This window comes from Parasteatoda tepidariorum, chromosome 8 (genome assembly GCF_043381705.1).
Source record: "Parasteatoda tepidariorum isolate YZ-2023 chromosome 8, CAS_Ptep_4.0, whole genome shotgun sequence".
NCBI lineage: Eukaryota > Metazoa > Arthropoda > Arachnida > Araneae > Theridiidae > Parasteatoda > Parasteatoda tepidariorum.
Window position 1 is genome coordinate 1,375,423 of NC_092211.1, and position 24,211 is coordinate 1,399,633.

General features: G+C 28.6%; 1 protein-coding gene across 2 annotated transcripts in view; it reads left to right on the top strand.

Annotated features, from left to right (window-relative positions):
- LOC107456011 (mitogen-activated protein kinase-binding protein 1) overlaps positions 1 to 24,211 on the top strand; it is an 86,285-nt gene that overhangs the window by 52,342 nt on the left and 9,732 nt on the right. For both annotated transcript variants that reach the window (XM_016073776.3, XM_043051177.2), the window contains exons 8-27: positions 895 to 1,080; positions 2,274 to 2,434; positions 4,384 to 4,462; positions 4,571 to 4,684; positions 7,459 to 7,605; positions 7,852 to 7,918; positions 9,100 to 9,214; positions 11,100 to 11,197; positions 11,276 to 11,478; positions 12,946 to 13,140; positions 14,399 to 14,574; positions 16,389 to 16,493; positions 16,610 to 16,769; positions 16,852 to 17,002; positions 17,874 to 17,929; positions 18,060 to 18,128; positions 19,901 to 20,103; positions 20,888 to 20,997; positions 22,247 to 22,502; positions 22,910 to 22,958. In XM_016073776.3, the coding sequence (XP_015929262.1) occupies positions 895 to 1,080; positions 2,274 to 2,434; positions 4,384 to 4,462; positions 4,571 to 4,684; positions 7,459 to 7,605; positions 7,852 to 7,918; positions 9,100 to 9,214; positions 11,100 to 11,197; positions 11,276 to 11,478; positions 12,946 to 13,140; positions 14,399 to 14,574; positions 16,389 to 16,493; positions 16,610 to 16,769; positions 16,852 to 17,002; positions 17,874 to 17,929; positions 18,060 to 18,128; positions 19,901 to 20,103; positions 20,888 to 20,997; positions 22,247 to 22,502; positions 22,910 to 22,958 (2,700 nt within the window). The remainder of the gene's footprint in view (positions 1 to 894; positions 1,081 to 2,273; positions 2,435 to 4,383; positions 4,463 to 4,570; positions 4,685 to 7,458; positions 7,606 to 7,851; positions 7,919 to 9,099; positions 9,215 to 11,099; positions 11,198 to 11,275; positions 11,479 to 12,945; positions 13,141 to 14,398; positions 14,575 to 16,388; positions 16,494 to 16,609; positions 16,770 to 16,851; positions 17,003 to 17,873; positions 17,930 to 18,059; positions 18,129 to 19,900; positions 20,104 to 20,887; positions 20,998 to 22,246; positions 22,503 to 22,909; positions 22,959 to 24,211) is intronic.

Sequence of the window (24,211 nt, forward strand, 5' to 3'; positions counted from 1 at the left end):
AGGAATCCAAATATGTAAAAAAAAATACATGTTTATTCAGAGAAAGTACGTTTTTGTGTCAGATTTCGTAACTTAATTAATAGTTAGCACTAATTAATTAGCATATTTGAGGTCACCCCCGGGAACCATTAAGATTGACACTTAGATCGTGAAAATCCGATCATTATAACAAAAGTTATTCAGGGTGATATCTTTTTTTTTGCGGACTGTACATCCAGGTGTTTAAGTCTACCAGTGAAAAAAAAATATATATAAAAATTTATGGAAAAAACTTAAAAAGTAATTAACAATATTTTACATTGTTCTCTTTGGATATAATGCATTTACCCTCAACTAAAGAGGCTTTAACGCACACTTCATTTGTGAAATTAATTGTACATAACTTATTAAAAATATTTCAGAAACACAAAAATTGACTCAGAGTTATTCATATCTATCTCATTGTTTATAATGCATTGGAATGTTTGACTTTATTACCAGTGTATAAGTCAGCTACCTGATTTTCGAAAATTTTACTTGCACACCAGGTGGTTTTCCTATAGTCCTACCTGCAAGTAATGCTAAGCAGTTTGATATAGAAATTTCACCTTTCAAAAAAGGGTGACTTATCACTACATATTGCTTTAAACTTCCAAAAAAAAAAAAAATGCATTTTGCCCTTTTTCTATCTCTTTCTTTGTGCACTATTCTATTATTGAGTAAAAGCGACATACAAACTAAGTTGTACCTGATGCATTTAACTTTATTTCCAAATTTCTTTCTTTACTAACATGGTTCATCTTAAGGAGTAAGGATTTTCTGTTAATTTATATCAAATATTCAGAAAGTTTTCCTGTTAGTTGTATTTCACAAAAATATCTATTCATTGACTATGGATTTATTGTTCTATTTCAGTATAAACATGAAGCAGTGCCATTGATGGGACGATCTGCTATATTAGGAGATCAGCGAAACAATTATTTTTGTGATGTTGCCTGTGGAAAGGGAGATATGACTGAAAGTACTTATGCCATTACCAAATCAGGTCTACTTTGTGAGTTTAACAGCAGACGTCTCCTGGATAAATGGGTTGAATTGAGGGTAAACAAATTTATTAATTCTGTGTTTAGTTTTACTTTGCTTATCAATCATATCCTAATATGCATTTTTTAACTAAGTTACTCTATGTGTATAGGGAATTCATGATTTTGTTTTATTTCTTTAATAAATACTGCTTAATAATATTACACTTGAGTCACAATTAGGAAAAACTTGGTTTTGAACATTAGCTTGAAGTTCAGGGATCGGTTGTGACCCTGTGGCAGAATCGCAGCAACATTAACGCTGAACCCTAGAGAGTTCTTGCAGAAAGATTTTTCTTTTGAAAATTAAAGAAAAAAAGTACAATTTCTTTTCTACAGAAATTTAGACGTAATATTTGAAACGTGCATTTAAATAAACACATTTTATCACATTCAATGTACGCTGATAGTATCATAAATCAATATGTTTTGATTGTATTTTCGGCAGTCATTGATATTGATTTTCATGTGGATTTTAAATATCCGAATATATTTCAAACAATATGGAAAATTCAAATTGTGCATTTTAGTATTTATTTTTTAAAGCAATGATTCTATCTAAGTTTTTGGCTGTTATTGATTTTTCCACAGTTTTTAAATCCGATATTTTCTATACGATATTATTTATTGCAATAACCTAATCTCGAAATGAAACACGCATTTGAGAAGTCCATTTCGCGAGATTTTGTCGACAATCTTATTTTCAGCTATTACTACTACGGATTTTATAATTTCTAATTATTTCTTTTATTTTGATGATTATTTACAAAATATGAAAAGAAAATAATTATGGCATCCTCCCCAGACAAAATCTGAGAATATCACCCATAATATTAGAATAAATAATTATTACATGTTCAATTTAAAAAATTATGTACTTTTTTTGTAAACACAGCACTTATGCAATTTTAAATTAGTAGCATGTTTGTTATAATTAAAAGCATCTTGAAGAAATTTATTAGTGCTCGAGAGTTTTGTCACAGAAAGCTCGAAAAAATACTGCCACAGGGTTGTGACTTAAATCAGTTGTTGATTGTGACTAATCAGTGTCTAGCTTTTTTTAATTTATTAAATGATAATAATTGCTACTTACGCAATGAATTATCTTTGTTAAGTGAGTATTTAACTTAAGTCTTTTTTCTTTTTTTTAATGTTGGTTAAATTATTTTCATTAAGTTCATAGCTAAGTCAATGTTTCTTTTCTTTTTACAGACTACTAGTGCAAATAGTATATCAGTGGGAGATAATTTAATTGTCATTGGTTGTGCTGAAGGTGTAATTAGATGTTTTAATCCTTTTAATTTAAACTTTATATCAACATTACCTAGACCTCATGCACTAGGAGTAGATGTAGCTAAAGGTCTAGTGGCAGGGTGAGTTGCTTGTTTTTGCCATTCTCTTAAATTTGTTACGTATAGATTTTATTATTTTTTTCTTCTAATTTCTTTATATCTATGAAATATTCTAAAAAAAAATGACTTATTTGATAATTTTATTACTTTATTCTTTCTTTCAATGAAACAAATCTTTTTCTTAAAAATTTTTTTATTTTGCTGTTAGGTCGCCAAACATTTGGTATTTGGCCAAATCACTATTTGTTACATCCTTAATTGCTACAGCAATCCTCCGCAACAACAAAATTGTTCAAAATATCTTCTGATTCAACTCTGTTTTGAATTTCACCAACATATTCATTTGTACAACAAAAAAAATTGTAAAATCTTAATATTCAATAACTTCCTTGCCAATTTTATACTACTCCTTTTTCATTCATTAAATTTTTAAAAAAGAATAAAAATCACAATTCTGTTTTTGCTGATTTTCAGATTTTTTTTCCATGCTGTATGTAAAACAATAATAATAATAATAAATTATAAAAAGAAAACTACTTTTTTATCGTCAGTATAAAGAAGGAAAAAAATATTTGGATGTACTTAATAATGCTCTTCAAGCACATAAGATTTTGACTGAAGTGTGAAGTTTTTAAATTATGTGATAAAAAGTAGTGAATTATATGGCATTATTCTTAACTTATGGAGACCTATTTTCATGTTGCTACCTTTTTTTGAATGCTATGTACTTTTCTAATTGGATGAAACAAATTATACATTATTTGAAATCACATTTCATAATGCTTTTTATGAATGGTTATTCATAATTCTCTCCGAGATGAATGCAGCAAATAAAAGAACGTTGAATTAAATATAGAGACAATTTGAGGTTTTATTTACAGCTTCTGTGTGTTCTATGTCTGAACTCTTAGTTAACACACACCAATGTGATAGTTCCGTTTCTGCCAAATTCTATTTAATATGGTATTATCAATTTTGAATTATTTGATACATCTCATTCTGATTTAACACCCAAAAAGCTTTATGTTCATCCAGTTGCAGCTGTCAGTTTGGCATGTACTGTCTTCTATGAAATTGCTGTTAATAAAAAGCTGGAACTGTTTTCTGTATTTAATGCAAGGTATATTTTTGCTGTATTCATCTTAATACTTTTACTATAACTTTCTGAACTGAAATTAATGGATTTATGAACTGCCCTGCATAATATACCTATAAATTCTTTAAGATTATTCTAAACTTTAAATTAATTTGGACCTTGAATATAAATGGATACTATTTAAAATGTTTTGTTTTTTTATTATTATAAATATAAGGATTTTTAAATATTCAAAACATTATTTTTAGCTTGATTATATTTTTACAATGTGTGCTGCAACTACTAGATCTGTACTGGATGAATTTGTTGTGGGTAATAAATTATTCAAGTAAATTATTGATGCAGCTAACAACTTAATTTGTTTGTTTTATTTAACTAATTAACTGGTGTAAAATATTCAGATCGCTGGCTTAATCCTTAATTTTTAATCTTAAAGCTTTGGCGAACAGAGATTTATATTTCATTTTTATTATTATTATTTATGTTTCTTGTGCTTCTTTTCACATTTGTTAATTAATATTTTTCTTCAATCTACTATTCATGAGTAAAATAAAGTGTTTCTTTTATAATAATATGTAACAAAGCATTCCACATATTTATTAATATATAAATGTCTTTTTTAATTTCATCAAATCATTTTCAGATTCAATTTTTTGAATCATTTACATTTTCTCTTAATTCATTGTTCATAATTAAGGCTTGTTACTAAACATAGACAAATTCCTTATATCTGTTTATTTTATTTTAAGCAACACTATTTTAGTTTTAGAAACACTAAATGAGAAAAATAATGGATTCACATTCTTATGTTAATTTTATTTATTCTTTTTTTTAATTTTCTTTTTATAATGTTTAAAATTTTGTCATTTTACAGTAAATCAACATCCTCGCATCAACCTAGTGCCAAGTATCCAGATACCATTGCCATAGCTTTAGATGAAATTAATAACAAAGTAACCATTATTTTTTCATTATTGTTAGATTTCTTTCTTATGTACTATATATATGAATGTGAAAATGTGTTAACTTAATAATTTATGTGCATTATTGTATATGTTTAGGTCACTTGTGTATATAATGATCACAGTTTATACGTGTGGGACATCAAAGATACCAAAAAAGTAGGAAAATCTCATTCTTTCATGTATCATAGTGCCTGCATTTGGGGTGTTGAAGTAAGTGTGACTTTGATTTGTAAATGAGTGTTTTTTTTATGTAATTTTATCTTAATCGAGTGAAACCTTACCTTACAATCACTCATTAGGGGTGGACATTTCACATTGCCCACAATTTACAAAATTTAAAATTTTCCTTTGGGAATAAACCATTATATCCCTTTTCCTTTTTTTTTTATTTTTTTTTTTACATTAACTAGACAGAAACAGTAAATTGTATTTAGAGAAGCTCTTTTAAATCACTTAAAGTACAGCAGTCTACATTTTAAAAAAAATTTTATTATTTTTCAATATAAATGAAACATTTATGTACGTGTTTTATTACAGACGAATTAATGCAGTAGGGTGAGACAAATAAAAGTATGAGAGGTTTGCAGAAAGAAATGCAACACTGACACTTCTTTATAGTTTTTAATTAATAATTGATTGCGTTATTACAATTTCCTGATTGTATGGTGTATTGTGCATTGTAGCAACAAAAAAAATATTTTTTATTTATCTATTTATTTTTTTTATTATTGGAGTTGACACCTTTATAAAGAAGTCTTTGTAGCACATCACATGCCAGGGAGATATTTCAGATTTCATTATTGACTAGTATAAACCATTCATTAGTTATTCATTTATTGTATTTTCAACAATACTTTAACGGGTAATTGCGAAACTGTTTTTTCTCGCTCCAAAAAAGATTAAAGCATAATTAAAATGTCAAATTAGTCCTATTCTTTTAATTTATGTACGAAGGATAATTAATTTTTTATCATTTATAATCAAATTTCTATATTTAGTTTTAACTGCTAATAAATAAAATTTAGTTCTACAGGTTTCATTGATAATGAATAAACATTGTTCGTAATTCGTATGAAATGTTCTACGAATTGTGATTTGAATGAAAGTGATTAATGAATTACATACCGAATATTACTTTAAAGTGATTTGCAAATTACTCATCGGGATTCTCACATCATGATTTCAATTAAAGTTATTTCTGAATCATATAATGTGATACTTATTTAAATAATTTCAGAATCGTGCCTCACAATTTTCATTCTAGTACTATTTTACCAATCACGCATTGCGATTCTCAAAAAAGAAATTGAAGAATTACCACTCGCAATTATCATCAAAATGATTTAAGAATCACAAATTGCATTTTGCATCATAATGATCTCAATTCACATGAAAACTATTAGTTAATCACGCAACAAAATTCATATTGAAGTGATTTATATATCACATATTGTGATTTACGCCTTGCTAATGCGTTTTGTATCATTTACTATCCCTATTGTTCCGATTTAAGAAACATAAACCACAATTTCAATTTACAAATCACGCATTGTGATATATGATTTACATAATCTTTAAAACTTACTTCACCTTTCTTATAATTTTGATATGCATAGTATGTCTAGATTCATATAAATGCGATTTAAAAATTACGCTTAGTGGAAATTACGCATATTCACAAAATTTTAAAAATCACGCTTCACATTTTATGGATATATTTTAAAGAAAATAAAGTTTGGTAAGTCTTAATTAGTTTTCTGTAAAATTTTGTTCTGCAATAGGTTTTATTATGTTTAAATCACATTACTCATTTTCTGAAGTAATTTCATTTTCTGAATTTGTTATTAAAATTGGAGCAGTTATGTTAAATGGATATATTTTGATATTTTATCTAATTATATACATTTCCTGTAACTTGAAATTTGATCTAACATATTAAAAACATTTATTTATATTTTAATAACCGTGCAATTACACAAACTTTATTAATTATTTACTAAGCTTGTTTAATGTAAAATGCATTATTCATTCCTTCAATTTCATTAATTGTAATTTACTTCATTTAGTTTTTCAAGAAAAGTTTCACTGATGCTAGTTTTTAAATGTTGGCTAGTATCCTATGGCAATTGGAGTTTTTTTTTTTTTTATCAAATAGAATTTTTTAAAGTGATTTGAAACAGCAATGTAACTATCAACCATTTGTATTATTAGATGATAAATTTAAAAAAAAAAAAATTGTCGTCAAATGAGCATTGTGCTTTAAATATATACAATTTCTGCTTCAACGTAATTGTGAAATCTAGTTGACATTCAATTAACATATAATTGTAATACCAAATAAGTCCTTGAAAAATTTGATTTAGGTTCTTGAAAGTCATTGAAAAGTCCTTGAATTTTTAAAAAAAGAATTGAGTGGGAAACCTGTCAAAGAAAACTTTAATTTCTTTTTCTTTATGGATGAAATGTCTTTTGAATACAGCTTTATGAATAAAGCAAATATTTATGTGGATAGTATTATTAAGTATTTTGATACCGATTACAATTAAGACTCAAAGTTTTAAAAAAGTAAATAAATAAATGAATGAAACCTATGAAATGTTAAGAATTTGTGTACATAAAAGTTAGAAGAATAAAATAAAAAAAAAATTAAAGAAACAAATTCAATGATGCTTATTTAATTTTACGAAATGTTAAGTGGTATGCATAAATATGACTTAAAAACAATTTAATTATAACAATTCAAAACAATTAGAACAATTCTTAGAAACAATTCAAAAATAGTTTTTTCAAACTATTTTTATTTTTAAATTTCTTATCCTTATATCTTTAAAGATATAGTTTGAAGCTTATCTATTCTATGCTAACTTTTTTTTAAAAAAAGTATAATCATGTCTTATTATGTTTTTTTTTTTTTTTGGAGACCATAAGTGATGCTAAATGATTACTGTTCTGTCTTTTTTAACAATTTGAATTTTTTTTTCCAGGTTTATCCAGAATTAAATGAAAATTTGAAAAATATTTTGCCCAAAGGAACGTTTTTAACTTGTTCTAGTGATGATACTATTAGATTTTGGAATCTTGAACCTTCTATTGAAGATGATACTGGTTACCATAGGAACATCTATAGTACTGTAGGTTTTTTTTTTTTTTAACTTTTAAACATTTAACTTTTTTAACAACCGGAATATTAAATTATTTCATTTTATAAATCTTCAGTATGAACTATTTTTTTTAATATTTATTTTAATAAAATAGCTTCTAAAGAAGTTATCCTATTTAATTTCAATTTATATTACTTTTATGTATCTCATGTTACTAAAATATATTTTAAATGAACTTGTTGCCTTTATTTAAACTTTTTTGTTACATTATTTCAGGAATTGCTCAAAATTTTATACATTGATTCAGAGCTTTCTTACCTGTGTGATACAGAATTGAATTCTAGTAAGTGATTTCATTTTATCAAAATTTGCTTATAACTTATTTACTTATCCATTATGTGTTGCTTTTTGAAGAATGAACTTATTTATGTGTGACAATATTTTTTATTTGTGTATTTATTTTTGAATTTAATTATTAAATTTTGATTTCAGGATATATTGGTATGTAGCATGTTAGATTTTTTATTTGTAATTTGTGTTTGTAGTAGTTTTTACTATGACATGTAAATCCAGGTTTGCTAGGAAAGTTTGAAGGTTTTATCAAACTGGAAAATTCAGGAAAGGGCTGAAAATTATATTCTAAAACTAGACTGGTGTTATGTAATTTGACTTTAATATACCTCTCAGTCCAATACCTTTTCAAAAAATAATTATAGTTCTAATTCTGGAGGATTTTTTTTTTTGTGTTTTAATCTATATCATACCAATGATATAGCAACTAAAAGTATTTTTTTCCTCTTGATGCATTTATATTTATAAAATATGCATCAACTTAATCAATTGAATATTTATTGAGCTATTAAAAATGTTTTTCTATATTATTAAAAAAAGAGTATTATCCCAGACATTTATGCTAACTGGTAACAGATGTTTCCATTCTAGATTATATTCTTTTCACTCCTAACTCTTTCGTTTAAAAAGATTAAGAGATTTTAAAAAGATTAAGATTTAAAAAGATTAAGATTTTTATCATTTTGAGAAAAATGATAAAAATAATTTGAAATTTTTATTGATGCATTAATACTTTTTAGAACAATTCTGAATGCAATTTTTAAATATTTTTTGAAATAAAATAAAAAATTCTATCTAGACTAATTTTCTGTATAGCAAAATATTATTATTGTGCTTCCTTATTATTACTTCAGAAGCTGTAGAATTCATGATAAATAAAAATCATTAATGTGATTATTTATATCTAAACAATGGCATGATTTCAGTAATCAAATCTAACTAATTGTAGCTGTGCAATTTCTCTTCTTTTTTTTTAATTCACGAGTATGCCTTGTCATTACCGTCAAAAGCTACTAATTTTACACGACTGTAGCTATTAAAATCATATTTTCGCTGTGAAGAAAGTTGTACAAATGCATAAAATCCAAAATTAATTTCTACCTCTGTTCATATATTGTTCAGATTTACTATATTTCGAAAATATTTGCATAATGTCCCCTTTTTCTCATCTAGGTGGTAGTAATGACAAGGTTGATACCACATATGATGGCAAAAATGGAGTTCGGTGCCTCAGGATATGCCCAGATGGTAGAAATCTTGCATCCGGGGATCGATCGGGTAATATCAGGTAAATAACACCTATTTCAAATCATTTCTGAGTTGACCTTGCACAGTTTTCTAATACATTGGTTGATTTTATACTTTTGAATATAGCAAAATAAAAATAGATCACATTATTTTTCTAATATCACACTTTTACATGAAACCAGTCCTTAATATTTTCAGGTGAGTAGTTTTAAATTTTCACAGAATCTATACACAGAAACATCTTATTGTCTACAAGTCCTTTTCCTTCCTCCACGAGAATCGCTCACCTAGACATATGAAATCGCGACCTATCTTTATATGTCTAAAAACCCTTTAATTTTGAATTGATAAATTGCTTTTCGCACTTTGAAGTGCAGTTTTTTGCTATAAAGCAATCTTATTGTTCTTATGATTAAGTAAGTAAAATAAAAGAAAACCATTTTACAGTACGGAACCTTTTATCCGGTATCTAGAGAACTGGGAAAATTTTGCTCCCCCCCCCCCCCCCCCNCCCCCCCCCCCCCCCCCATTTTGAACTGGCACGATTGAGATGCAAAATGCAGAAATTCCAGTCATCCTTTAAGTAGAGAGAAAGGTGGGTAGGAATTTTTTTTTTCTTTGTCCTGTGTGTTCAGGTAAAACTTCAATATTTCTTTCTTAATCTTGAAAATCATTGGATAATACATTTCTTCTAGTAGTTAATCTTGTAAGTGTTAATTTTTGAGAAATATACTTACATTTTTTTTACCCTTATTTGACGTTATCCCGCATTGTTCATTTTTTAATTTTTTAACACTAGTCCGATAGGAAACGTAAAATCAGAGTTCCACTGTATTTCATTAAATTTCGTCAATTTTGGGATTTCCGTAACAGTTTTAAATAACTGGAATTGTCAGGGAATTTGGTTCTTAGAGAAAAGAAAATCTGGAAGTGATGCATTTTTTTGTCAAAACCTAAAAATATCCTGCAACAGAATAGGAAGAGAGAAAAAAACTTATATTATAACTTAGGGTACGTCTTCAATGATATTAGAATCAGCCCTTTATTTAACGAAGTCACTATATCCCGATAAAGAAGATTGTATGTGGATACTTTAAAAGCACAACACAAAACAGGTTTTAAGTTCAATAACACTAGATATAATTAAAAAAGAAATTAATTTCAATTTTATTTTGTAAATGAATATCTATTTTATATAGATATATCTTAGTTGTCAAATCTTGCAAACAGCATAAAAGTTGCACTTTCTGGATGGAAATCAAAAAAATTAACTATTTTAACGTTCGTGGTATTAAACAACTGGTGAAATTGTTTCAAATGCATTTTTCACCATAAAATGCATTAAAAGAATGAATAAATTAGAAATAGTTTAGGAAACGGGAAGAAGAAAAAATTGAAATATAAAATTCGACTCACTATTATATAAGTCAATCTACAAAATTTATATTCTATTTCTCAGAATATTCTCGGTTCCTGAAAATAGTTCGCAAAATGAGAAATTCTTAAAATAGAAGATTGTTCAATAGATATCTACTGAAAGTCGACTGGCTATCACTGTATCAATTAGTAATTAATTTGTACAAAATGCTTCTTGTTTATGCTTAACAATTCTGTTTTAAAGTTTTCTTAAGTATTGCCACATTTTTTAATGAATCTTTTTTTTTACTTTGACTTTTTAAAGTTATCTAATTCTTGTGCAAAATATTGTTTTTTTCTAGAATTTATTTACTCATTAACATGTTAAACCTTTGCCTATTGAGATTATTTTTTATAAAATATAATATTGGGGAAATTTTTTTTTTATCAAAAATTACATTTCATCATCTATTGCAAGAAGTTAAATTCTGATTAAATATGGTAGTGTTTAGCAAAAATGTGGTTTGGGCATCGACAACTGTTTTATGATTGATTTTTCTTTCTTTCAGAATTCATAATTTAGAATATGTTGAAGAATTATGCAAGATTGAAGCCCATGACTCTGAAGTGTTGTGCCTTGAATACTCTAAACCTGCTGTTGTTAATGGTAAATGCAGACTAATACTCATGCAAATATATTTAATAATAAAGTGCCACTGTGTAACCTAATTGTTTTTACAAATAGGTCAAGAGACACGCTATCTTGCGTCTGCTAGTCGAGATCGCCTCATTCATGTTTTTGATGTGAAGCAGGATTATGCTTTTCAACAAACACTGGATGATCATTCATCTTCCATTACTGCAGTGCGATTTGTGCAGAATGAGGACACACTCCAGATGATATCATGTGGTGCTGACAAATCTATTATTTTCAGAAAAGCAACTTATGTAAGCATTCATTATATATTTTTTTTATATTGGATAAGTTTTGAGATCAAACCTGAATATCTTTATAGAAGACAACAGTCTGAAACTCCTTATGATTTTTTTTAAAGAAAAAGAACAACTTTGGTTTTATTTAACTTGGAAAAAATATTTTAAAATTTTTATTTGCAATTTTTAAAGTTCAATATGTTATTAATATTTTTATCTCAACCATAGTTAGTTATTATAGACGCACGCCGTGCAGGATACATAGGTGGTGATTCTTCAATTTTGCGGATACTTTTTTTACATTTATTGTAATATTAAAAAAATGTATCCAAACACATAAGTTTGCCATGGGGGAGGGGAAGAGAATACAGACAATGTAATCATGATTTATGCAAGGTAGAAGAATGTCAGTACTTAGTTCTATGCATGCTGCTCCCAAAGAAAAAAGATATATCTGCCGCTTTAGCCCAAAGATTAGCGATCCCATTATTAGCGGTTGAGACTACAATCAGCTGATTTTATACAGCTTCTTAACTCAAAGCGACTGTTGCTTTACACTGTAAGTAGGTGATTGTGGGGACAATAGGAAATCGTCCCGCAGTGGACTGATCGTTAAGACACGGTTCCCAGCAGATCACCGAAGTCAAGCATCACTGGCTGCGGGTGGGTGACCACTTGGATCAGCCTGTGTAGGGACCAAGAGTGTGTGGTATTGTTCCTCGTTAAACTGTGCTACTGTAAAATGCTCAACTTCGCGCGCAGGTCATCGGGCTACCGAAGTGGGTGCCATCCCCTCCGCAGAGGATCAAAATTGTGATGGCATGTCTTCGGATCATCCTCCGGGATGTTTCCCAGACCGTCGCCAATAGCCCATTGTGCAGCTCTAGTGCGACGTAAATTAGCAACAACAACGACAATAGGAAATCTTTTATTGTAATTTCGTTTGGAGTGAAATTACTAATACTACTTTATATGAATTGTAGTTGTATATATATCTATTAATATTTCTCTTAATGTTAATGTGCATGTATATATATATTTTTTTGTCAAGAATAAATAAAAATATTAAATAGTTAACTGTCTTTGTGTAGTTAATAAAATTATTCTATTATCAAAAATATTATGAGCGTATGTGCAGATGCTTTATGTTTTTATCTTACTATGATCACAATGAAGATATCCTATTTATTAATTTTACTATATTTTAATGTTAGCTTTATAATGTTCGATTAAATTTATATTAGTATATAGTTTTATATTAGTTTATAGTTAATAGTTTTATATTAGTATTGTAAAAGAGACTTGTTTTTGCGAAGAAAAAATAAAGGTTGTTACTATCCAGATTTTTCAATATGTTTTGAAAATTTAGTGGCCGCATTGGTACCGAGATTTTTATTAGTTACTAAAAGATAAGTGTTTCTTTTTTTAACACTGTGGTGTATTTTTCTATTTCTATTGATTGAGTGATGTGCTGTTTTTTAGAATCCTCAGTTGTCATTGCTAAGAGAACATCACGTAGTTGGAAAAACGACACTGTATGATATGGAAGTGGATGTTCAGCAACGTCACATTCTTACCGCTTGCCAGGATAGGAATATCAGAGTTTACTCAGTGTTGAATGGAAAACATGTCCGATGCTTCCGTGGCTCTCAAGGAGAAGATGGAACATTAATAAAGGTATCTTTCTTCATCCCATTGATGGTGACTTTAAACAGTTTCAAATAATTTTATATTAGTATTTCACTTTTTTACCTACTTGTATGTAAATATTTATATGAATAGGTAAAAAAAATTTTGACTTCTCTTACTGAAAACAAGGGAAATTTGGAATTATTGAGAAATTTTAAAATATTCCTGGAAAGCCTAGAATTCTTAGAGCAATCGCTGTCAACTCTAAAAATTCTTGCAGTGTTAACAGAATTTACCTTTTTCTGGGTAATATTTCTTTATATTATCAATAGATGTCAGCACAATGAATTGTGTCTGTAACTTCTTCTGAATGATGCAAAGGCAGTGATTTATATACTTATTTCAGCTGTCAAGGTCAATTGATATAATTTGTTGGCTGTACCGTTATGTCAGGTGTGGAGTAGTCGGGTGGTGGGAGGAAGAAGTAAGAGTTTAATAATCATATCATATTTATTTACAAGAACTATATTTACAGACAATAACTTTTTACATCGTTCTAGCTATCAGGGTTACTTGGCGTGCACTCTCTCTCTCTGTTACAAAATCATCTCTGTATGCACATACTATTGCCATCTAGTCTCCATCCATTTTCTGTCCCACAGTGGACTGATCATTAAGACACGGTTCCCAGCAAATCACAGAAGTCAAGCATCACTGGCTGCTGTCAGTGTGCGGGTGGGTGACCACTTGGATCAGTCTGCGTAGGGACCAAGGGTGTGCGGTATTGGTCCTCGTTAAACTGTTCTACCGTAAAGTGTTCAACTTTGCATGCAGGTCATCAAGCTACCGAAGCAGGGGTGCCATCCCCTCTGCGGAGGATCAAAATTGTGATGACATGTCTTCGGATCAGGGATGTTTCCCAGACCGTCGCCAATAGCCCATTGTGCAGCTCTAGTGCGACGTAAATGAACTACAACCAGCCATTTTCTTCTAAATTTAAATAAAATTAGAGCTTAGTGTTTAAAAAATTTTATTTTAATTTTTTGAAAATGAAATTTAAGTTATGGTTTTAGTTTTGTGTAATGTATTATAAAGTTTTAAAAAAAATGAGAATAATAGTAATAGCGGTAAATAATAGCGGTAAACATATAATCTTCTTGACTCCCAAACTACACAGAAGTTGATGGAATTGTTAATTCAGCTTTTTTTAATTTAAAAAATTTGGTTTTATTTTTAATTTGCTTTCCAAAATGTATAATTTATTTATCTTTTATGGTTTAAGTATGTTAATGGTTCTTTACTACAGGTTGTGCTGGACTCTTCTGGGACGTACCTTGCAACCAGCTGTACAGACAAAAGCTTGTACCTGTATGATTACATTACAGGAGAATGCCTAGCAACAATGTTCGGACATTCAGAACTGGTGACTGGATTAAAGTTTTCAAATGATGGCAGACATTTGATTTCTGTTTCTGGAGATGGGTAGGTGAGATCAATTGTGGTTTCTTAATTCTTTTCTACTGGTAGCTGAAGATGGAGAATTTCATAAATTGAAACGCATCAATTTTTTGTAATTTCTTATTTATGCTAAAATGTAGATAAATTTCTAACTAGTTTGATAGTTTCATATATTCAGTGTAGGATTATGCAAGTGTTTCAGCTTCAGGAGTACACTGATTCCACTCAGAAAGAAGACCTAATTCTCACCCCTTAAATATTCTGGTTGCTAGATCTAGTTAATAATGGGCAGAAACTTCAGAAATTAAGACTAAATAGTTAAGAATTAAAAAATTTTATGCTCGTTTTCCAAGTTTTTGGTGTGTTAAGAATTTTTGAAGGCCTTTTTGATCATCTTGCTCCTGTACTGGTAGAAGCATTGCATTATGTTTATCTAACTCTTGTGTTTCTTCGGATAAATATTTTCTAAAATTCACACGCTTTGAAAATTTTAAATCTAAACTTCAAATAAACTTTGACTAAATACCTAACATGTTATGCCTGTAATTATGAGCTGGATTGATAATGTTAATGGGATGAGTGTAGTTTAGAAGCCTTTTATTTTCTGTAATGATTATTTAGTTCAAAATCTATCATAACTAAAACACAATTAAAAAAAGGGGAATGATATCAGATATAATCTTTCCTTTTTCCTTATACATTCAAACCTCCAGAAAACACTATCTATGCTTATGACCACTTTTGGGAGCCGCAGAATTTTTTACCATAGACTTTGTTTGTCAGAAAACATTCAGGAGAGACCATTGAAACATTTCCAAGCGACTGGGGAAACGTCTGCACCAAATGTGAGAAAGGTCAAATAAAGAAAACAAAAAAATATCAAAACAAAAAATTTAACCAAGCAAATAAGAAGAGTAAATTGAATTCAAAACATTTAATTGAGACTTTTATTTAGAGAACTATTTTTGATAATACAGCCTCATGTTAAAGTGCGAGTGCCCTAAAGACGATCAGGGGACTGTCCAGGGCAAATTTACTGCTCTTAAGCAGTACTTTCACAAATTCAATTTTATGAAAAACGGTAGTTTTGCAAAATACATTTAACATATTTTTGAAAATATTTTTTAATTTTACCATATTTTTGTGTTGATTTTTTAATATAATTTTTAAATTTCACAAATTATGTCTAAATTTTCACAAAATAGGTGCCTCTAAAAAAAACCTAGACAGACCCCTGATGATGCTATCAATAATTTACTTCTAGAGTTGAAAGTTAAATTAGAAAAAAAAAGTTATTTTAGAAAAAACCAGCATCTCAAAACAACCCTTTTCTCATCTTTTAAATCTAACCAATTTTTATGATATGAATTTAAATGCAAAATTAACAAAAAACATTGTTTATTATTTAAATTAGCATTATCGTCCATAATTGGTAAATTTGTTCTTACACATAATTATATCAATTCGGAACAGTTTCATAAACACTAAATCTTATTCATCTTTTCATAACGCCAAACAGAAGTGGCATTTCCGCACCAAGAAAAGGACACTGACTAAAATTAAAATTATTTGCGAGAAGTGTACCTTCGATAACTATTTTGAAGTCTACGGAGTAACCTCTAAGAACGACCAACCTCCATCAACGACCATTTTACTGTGGAACAGAGAATAGTCGCTCCCACGAGGTTTCATTGTGATACTTTTTTTTTCCTCCAGATGTTTTGATTCATTTGGCTGACTCATTTCATATTTCCCTTTCAATAAAAATGTTCCTTTTTCCTTTTTCATAACAATGAAAAAATTATTTTACGTTTATGCATTCATTTTATGTTTTTTAGGTGCATATTCTTGTGGAGATTGCCGATTGATGTAACTCAAAACATGCTGAATAAGCAAATTCTTATTGAAGGTTCTGGTCTTCCAAGTTTATGGCAAGATGGCAGGTAAACATTATTTATAGTATTCTCTCTAATAATGTAATTAAAATATTTCTCAAGTGTTCTTTCAAATAAGTTGTTTATTAATTATGAGAACTACAATTTCAATTTTGTTTTAACAGAAAGAATGCCATAGCTATCACAAAGCCTATTCAACTGTTGGATAATAATGGAGATAAGACTGATAATTCAGACCTAGTCAATAATGTGAATGCCAATGAAACAACCCCTCCAGGCTATAGATTTAGTATTGGTCAATTACCATTATGGGCCAAGAAACAAGTACTGTGCCATTTTTTTATCCTTTTAGTTTGCTGTTTTCTTAACTTCAATATTTCCTATAAAATTTATGTATTATATTTAGGTACTTGAAAAACTGCCTGACAATTCTAATCAGAATTTACCCCCACCCATACCCCCTAGAGGGCGTTGGGCTCAGAGAGTTGATGGCCAAGGCCTTGTGGTTCGATCTTTTTTGGAGGCTGACTCTGTTATACCTTTTCCTAATGTTCCAGGTGAGAAAAAAAAGGACTTTGTATGTTTCCTTTACAAAGCGAATTTTATTTCTGTAAATCTCTAAATTTGCTAGAAAGAACGCTTATTTTTCTAGTGACAAATGTTTCTTAAAACTTTTTTTTTTTAATTACATTATAACCAGAGGCCATTTTGAAAAGTACATTTCATCCTTAAATAGACCTTTCACACACTATTTTAACATGAAAATGGTCCTTTCATAAATTTTATCGATATAACGAACAAATCATAATCTTTTTCAGTTTAAAGATATTCCTTTCACGAAATTTTATTTTTGTGAGAAATTAGAGTCCTTTTTAATTTTAAAACTACAACTGTTTGGAAGATGTGCTTCTTGAATTGCTCCATGAATAATAAATTTATGTTCACGCTTTTATCACTCTGACATAAAAAAAAAATTATAAATAAATAAATAAAAAACTAACTGTCGATTAGTTTTAGATTCAATAAATTAATATTTTTTTTTTTTTTTTTACAAAATTTTGACCTTTTAAAAAATATCTGTACAGAATCACGAAAAAGGAAAATATTTTCACAGTTTCTTCTGATTTTATAATACAAATGAAAAATATAATATGAGAGGTAAAAATACTTATAAAATCATATCATTTGGAATGTAGTTATCTGAACATGTGATAATTGAGGTTTGGGGATTAAATATTTTAAATCTCTAAAGCTCTCCATTAATTTTTCTATTTTTTTTCCAACATAAAAGATCACTATTTTTAAATAAATATGAGTAATGCACAATAAGTTTTTAAAATCTACTAGAGGTTTTATCATGGTTTGTTTAATTCTAGAAATAGCCTATTTGAATTGTCCGTATAATTAAATTTGAATTCTCTCTTTTAGAAGAGCATCAGGCCAAAAATGGAAATGAAGATTTTAACCAGAATGAATCTACTAATGTGAGTAAAATAATAATTCCTTCTAAATCATGTCTAAATTCTTAATAGACAACTATAAGTTATTAATTCTTTTAACTCTAAAATTGTTTTTCACATAAAAATATATTTACCAATAATTATTTTATTATAGCTCCCAAACGATTCCTTCAATTCAATGGAACAGAGCAGAAGAGAAATTTTAAATGGAAGCATTGCTGGGGTGAGCACATTCCTTTTGTAAATTTTCTAAACATGTTATTAAGGACTTTTTTAATTCAATTTATTTACATAAACTTCAATTCCTTTAATTTATAGTGACACTAAGAATACTTAACAAACTGCTTTTCTTTTCTTATTTTTTTTTTTTTTTTTTTTAAAATAAAATCATTACTCCAATATTCAAATAGAAAATTTTTAAAATCAAGATCTCATTTTCGAAACAAAACTATAAAATGGGGAAAACAGGGCTGAATAGTCTGCTTTTCTTTGAATTTCTTCTAGAAAATGTAAAATTCAAAACAATATTTTTGTGTTTAATATTTAATTTTGCCTATGATTTTTTTCAAATCATATATGTAATGAACTTCGTAATAAAAAATTATGTCGATAAATATATATTTTAAAGGCATTAACATTGAGAATTTAGCATAGCTGGTCATGGTAGAGAACAGTGGCTGTAGGATTTCGAATATTAAAATCGGAATATGCTTAGGCAGGGTCCAAAGGCCCTAGAAATTTAACTTTATATTATGGATTTCACCTTGAAGAGGGTTTTCATATCTTTCTTAAAAATACTGAGGTCTATTAATATTTTAATAATGTGGGTGATCAGTTTCCCCTGCCACTAAAGACTACATCACCAAATTTTCTTAGATAATTAAATCAATATTATTACACTTTTTTTGAAATTTTAATTGATAGTGGGTTAAATACAAGATCGATATAAGAATTAGATAATATATATAATTATTTTAATATTACATGTATGTAGCACATTATAAACTGTTGAGAAAAAAACTATTATTTATTTGAAGCAGCTTTCTTCTGCATCCACATGCATTCCTGTTCTGATTGTATGTTGAATGTAAAGCCAAGAAGGCTGTAAATTCAAGTTAATCTGTTACTCTGATTTTTTTTCCATTAGTTCTATCCCAGTGTACTTTCCAACTGTATAACTCTCTGTTTGTGTAACGTACTAATAAATACGTCTTTCTCCGATCCACTCATCTCTGAATTCCATTTCGATAACATAAACATTCAGCAACAACAATTTTATTCTATACACATGTTTGACCTAATTGCATTTATCTTTTTTAAATCTTTAATTTATATTCTGCATTAATTGCCTTTTTTCTATGTTATAACTTTTGGTTATTGAGTACTTTTTTAAAAGTCACTTTTACTTTTATTTTGTCACTCCATTTTAAATTTATGGAAATGGTACATTTGTTAATACTACCAGGATGGGCAATTTGTGGTCATGGATTGGATTAAAGTTGGTCCACAAAACCTTTTGACTTACCACTTGAACACTAAGAAAGCATCCATAGCTCTGGAAAAAAAATATATCTTTCTTTCACAGCTTTGGATAAAAATACTACTGTATTGAAAAACTTATTTCTTTTTACTAGCCATTTTATTTGTTTATTGTCTCAACATTAGTCATATTGTTTTGGAGAAAAATTGTATTTTCAAAAGTCAATTTAACATCGCATTAATCGGATACAGTTACGAAATCCGTTTTCTGAACAGAAATTAAATTTTAGATTTTTCTTTTTTGCATATGTGAGCCATACATGTACTTCCAAATAGGATCTAAGTACACCCTAAGTTTTTTGCAATTACAGTTTTACATTACTTATTTTGTGATCCCAACATGCTATTTTAAAGTTTTTGTGGCTGGTTATTCAGGAAAGTTTCTTCATCCATGTGTGCCCCTGAATAGTAATTTTAATGCATTTTGAGTAAAGAGTCTTGTAATTTTTTTCCTAGGAAATGAATGGTGGTGTAAATAATGCAGTTCTGCGCCATCCCGATGGTAATCTCAGAAACAAAAGAGAACGAGCATTTCCACTGTCTAATTCAAATGTCTTACGTTCAGAAGACTTGGATGCAGAGGATGAACGGTCTGATTCTGAAATAAGCGAAATGATTTACTACCCTATCTCTGAAGATGGATCTGATGTCATTGATGTGTTAGTGCTTCTTTTTTATATGATTCAATTTGAATTGTTACTTTTTATTTTTGTCATGAAACATTATATGTAATAACTAGTTGCTATGTCATATAATACTTTAGTATACTTAAACTTATTCTTTAGACTTGAAATATCCAATTCCTTTCTTTACCAACAAGTTTAAAACTAAATTAACATATATTAGGCTTTTTTCTTGTCTAATATATATTTCACTGAAAGACGGTTAATTTTTTCTTTGATTTATAAAAATCTAAATATAAGTTAGTACAAAATAATTGTGTCTTAACAGCTTTTTGGATTTTCTTAAACATAACCTTTGCTTTTTGTTTTGAAATTGTGTAACCTATAACTTCCTGACTCCTTCGACTAACGAATGATTGTTGCAGAATTCTTTCACTTTTTCTAAACCATAATTGCAGTTTTCGTCATTCCTGTGTTCACTAGGCTGGTGAAAATTTGCTTTAACACAATCACGCCTGGGTGACCCACCGGTGGATCACGCTAGATTGTCTCATTTTTTTAGTTGATGTCTGATGGGACTTAACTTATATTATAATGTAATTTTTACATTTTTTCATCTTTTCTGCAAAATATTGTTTTTATTTACTTGTATTATCAAGTCTACTTGTTAAACAGTTGCATAAAATTCTGTTTCTTGCAGACTGTAGTTTTATGAATAATATCAAATATTTAATTTTGTATAATATTTTGTACTTATGTACAGTGAGTGTGTAATGTTTTTTATATATGTATTACTGATTTGGTATTATATTTCATTTAGTTCTTTTCATGTTTGTGCCAATAATGAAATCTCAAAGGAAAATCCAGGATATGCCCAAAAACCTAAACTTGAGCACCATCAAGGAGAAGCACTAGCAATAAACACACTGGGTTAGTAACATACATGATTGAAAAAAAATTCACCATATATAAATTATTTTCAGCATATAAAAGTTTTGCTTAATAATTTCCTGATTTGGTATTGAATTCCTTAATAGAAAAATGATTGGGAATAAAACCATGCATGTTGAAATCTTGGTAGGCAGGCAGAGCCCTTGATGATGAAATCATGATAAACATTAACATCACAATTTTTTTAATTTACTAGAGAATCGGTAGATGACCAAACAATGACCTTAAAGAATAAGGGGCAACAGACCTTAAATTAAAAACACATCAATTTAGGAATAATTAAGCTATGGCTCACACCTAAAAGATACAATGTTGTTGGAGGCCAGAGTAGCATTTTTAGTGGGTACTTAATTATTATTTCTAAAAATATGGTTAACACAACAGGTTCATTACTAAAGTGAATAAAACTAATTCCTGACATCTCGTAGATTTATGTAAAATTTAAATGTTGTATATCGTTTACAACTAAATCTTGTCGTTATCAAGTAAATGTAGGATTTAAATTTTCGGACCAATAATGTAACAAAAAAAACTAACATATTTTAAACATAAAATTTATTAGTTAAATAACTCTGAAGTAATTGTTATCCTAAATATGAAATTTTATTAATTAGACTACTTTTAAATATTATTCATATTTTAATATTAGCCATAAATTAGAAAAAAATAACTTGAACTTGAATGAAATCTTTAACCAAATTCAGACCCCATGAAATTTTGAACTAGTGTAAAATAACTTCAAATGTTTTGGGGGCGATTGCAGTTTTCTGATAAAATAAAAAATACCAGAAATTTGAAAGCATGTACTTGAAAAATAATATGGCAATTAACAAGTTTTTAAATACCAGTATTTGTATTTTGTTGCCGTTGATTCATTTTGCTCTATGCCGAAGGTGAATTCGTTTTGAACAATAAGTGTTTTTCCTTTATTATTATTTGAATTTTTTTTTTTCAAATCTTAATGCCATATATTTCGTAGATATTTCTGCAAAAGTGTGATTAATGCTTAGCTAGTCATTAGATCTATTTGGGTTTTTGACCATTACTTTTCTTTTTTCTCTTGTGGTTTGGACCAGGTACGATAATTTTAAAAATTGGTAGCACTGTATTAAATTGTTTTTAAATATATTGGTCCAATCTTGGGACAAATGGGTCAGCTGTATAAATTTTGTTTGTAAGTATATATTTCATACCTTTTCATATATTTATTGCCTCCTCCCCCTTCCAGAACACGAAGCAAACAGTGATGACGAAGAAGTTAGCACGCCCATTGATAGTGATCGATCATTCCTGAGCTCCTTGTGTATTAGTACTGAGAATCTGGAAAGGCTGGGGCAGAGGGAAAAGTTTATGAAAAGCAATTATGAGAGTTTAGAGAAAACAGATTCCATTGAATTGCACTCAGATGATGTTTTTGATAAAAATTTCTACAGGCAAAGTATATCTGCAAAGTTCTTGGCTGGATCTCATTTACAAACAAGGAGGTAATATATTTATTTTTTTTAATTCTTATGTTCTATTGAATAGAATCTTTTCATTTGATTTATACAGAGTTATCAATTATGCTAATAAATAAATCTTGTACATCACTGCGTAGTATAAAAATTTTCAATCTCTTGCTCTCCTAATAATCTAAGAGCAAAACCATTTTGGTCATTTAAAAAAATACCATTTCTATCCACAGTTTGTGAAAATCATAATTTTTATTTTTTGTATGAAAGATTTTTAAACCTGCCTTTCTAATTAAATTGAATAAGATCATTGTTGCACAGTGTTTAGTCATCAATCTTTAAAATATCAAATTTTAAATATAATTTAATATTTATTTTTTATTTAAGCACATAATTTTTAGATATTTTTTGTGTAAATATGTATTTTTTTTTCCTTCTAGAATCCTTACTAATGGAAATTCTAAATCCCCTGTTCCACCAGAGAGACAGGTTGGTCATATTACTCTTTGTATAATTTCTAATTATGTATCTTGTTTATGATGATTGATGAACATTTTTCCTGATTAGTTTAAAAATGCAAGCATGTTCAGTAGCAATTAATTATTGTATATGTATTTTAAAATGGTACTACAGTCATACTCCGCTACAGTGATCCTTCAAGGGAGTGAAATTTCTGGTCACTATAACCGGGAGTGCACTATATCCGTTACGCAGGCAATTTAACTAATGGTTCCCAAACTCCTCCCTTTTATTACACATTATTCAAATAAATGGCTGAAAATTATTATGTAGTAGCAAAAAATGTGTTATTTTTCATTACTCTTCATCTTGGGTACAAAAAAAAATAGTAATCTTCTGCTGATGAGCAATCCTCAACATCGGAAATGGAAACACTTCCCGACTCTCAGATAATTTTTCCAGAATTTCTGTTATTCCGCTTTTTAAACCTGTATAACCTGCCATTTGAGCACATAAAAGTAAGCACACAAAATCGCTTAGCAAATTGATCGACATTTGCCTAGATACTGGTAGATTGCGGCTTTTTTTTAATGTTGAACCACTTCAGTAATGCTTCTTCAACATCCTTGTGATCTGCTTTTCTCAACTTTTTTATGCCATCTAAATTTTTTTCATGAGCAGAAATTATTAATTGCCTATTTTTCCATGTGTTACAAACTGCTGATTTGGGTAGTTTATATTCTCTGTAAATATCAGCTTGATTGCATCCATTTTCAATTTATCTAATTATGCCCATTTTATCATCAATGGAGAACGTTTTATGCTTACTGCTCGCCATAGTTAAATTTGAGATACTTGTTTGCAGGTTTTTTTTTAACTGAACTGAGAGCAAAAAGGAGTTGAAATGAGGGCCTTATCAACACATATTAGTGTCCAACCCTTTTACCTATAATGAATAATTACTCATTCCCTCTGACAGAAAATGCATATTGATCCCACTGACACCTTACAGATGCATCATCTGCCTGGGTTGGAAACATCTGCTTGGTTTGTTCAGGGTGGGAAAGTGAGATAAAGGAAGCAAACAAGAAAAAATGCTTATCACTATATTCCCCTCAATAGATGGTTTTAAAAATCTATATATGTATTTATTTTGAAGAAATTTCAAAGTTATTACAAACAAAATGAAGAAAAAATGAAAAAAAATCAGTCGAAGACAGAAAAAAGTTCATTATATCCAACTTCCTCACTTTTTTGGTTTTGATTGTGGATAATCATTTTGA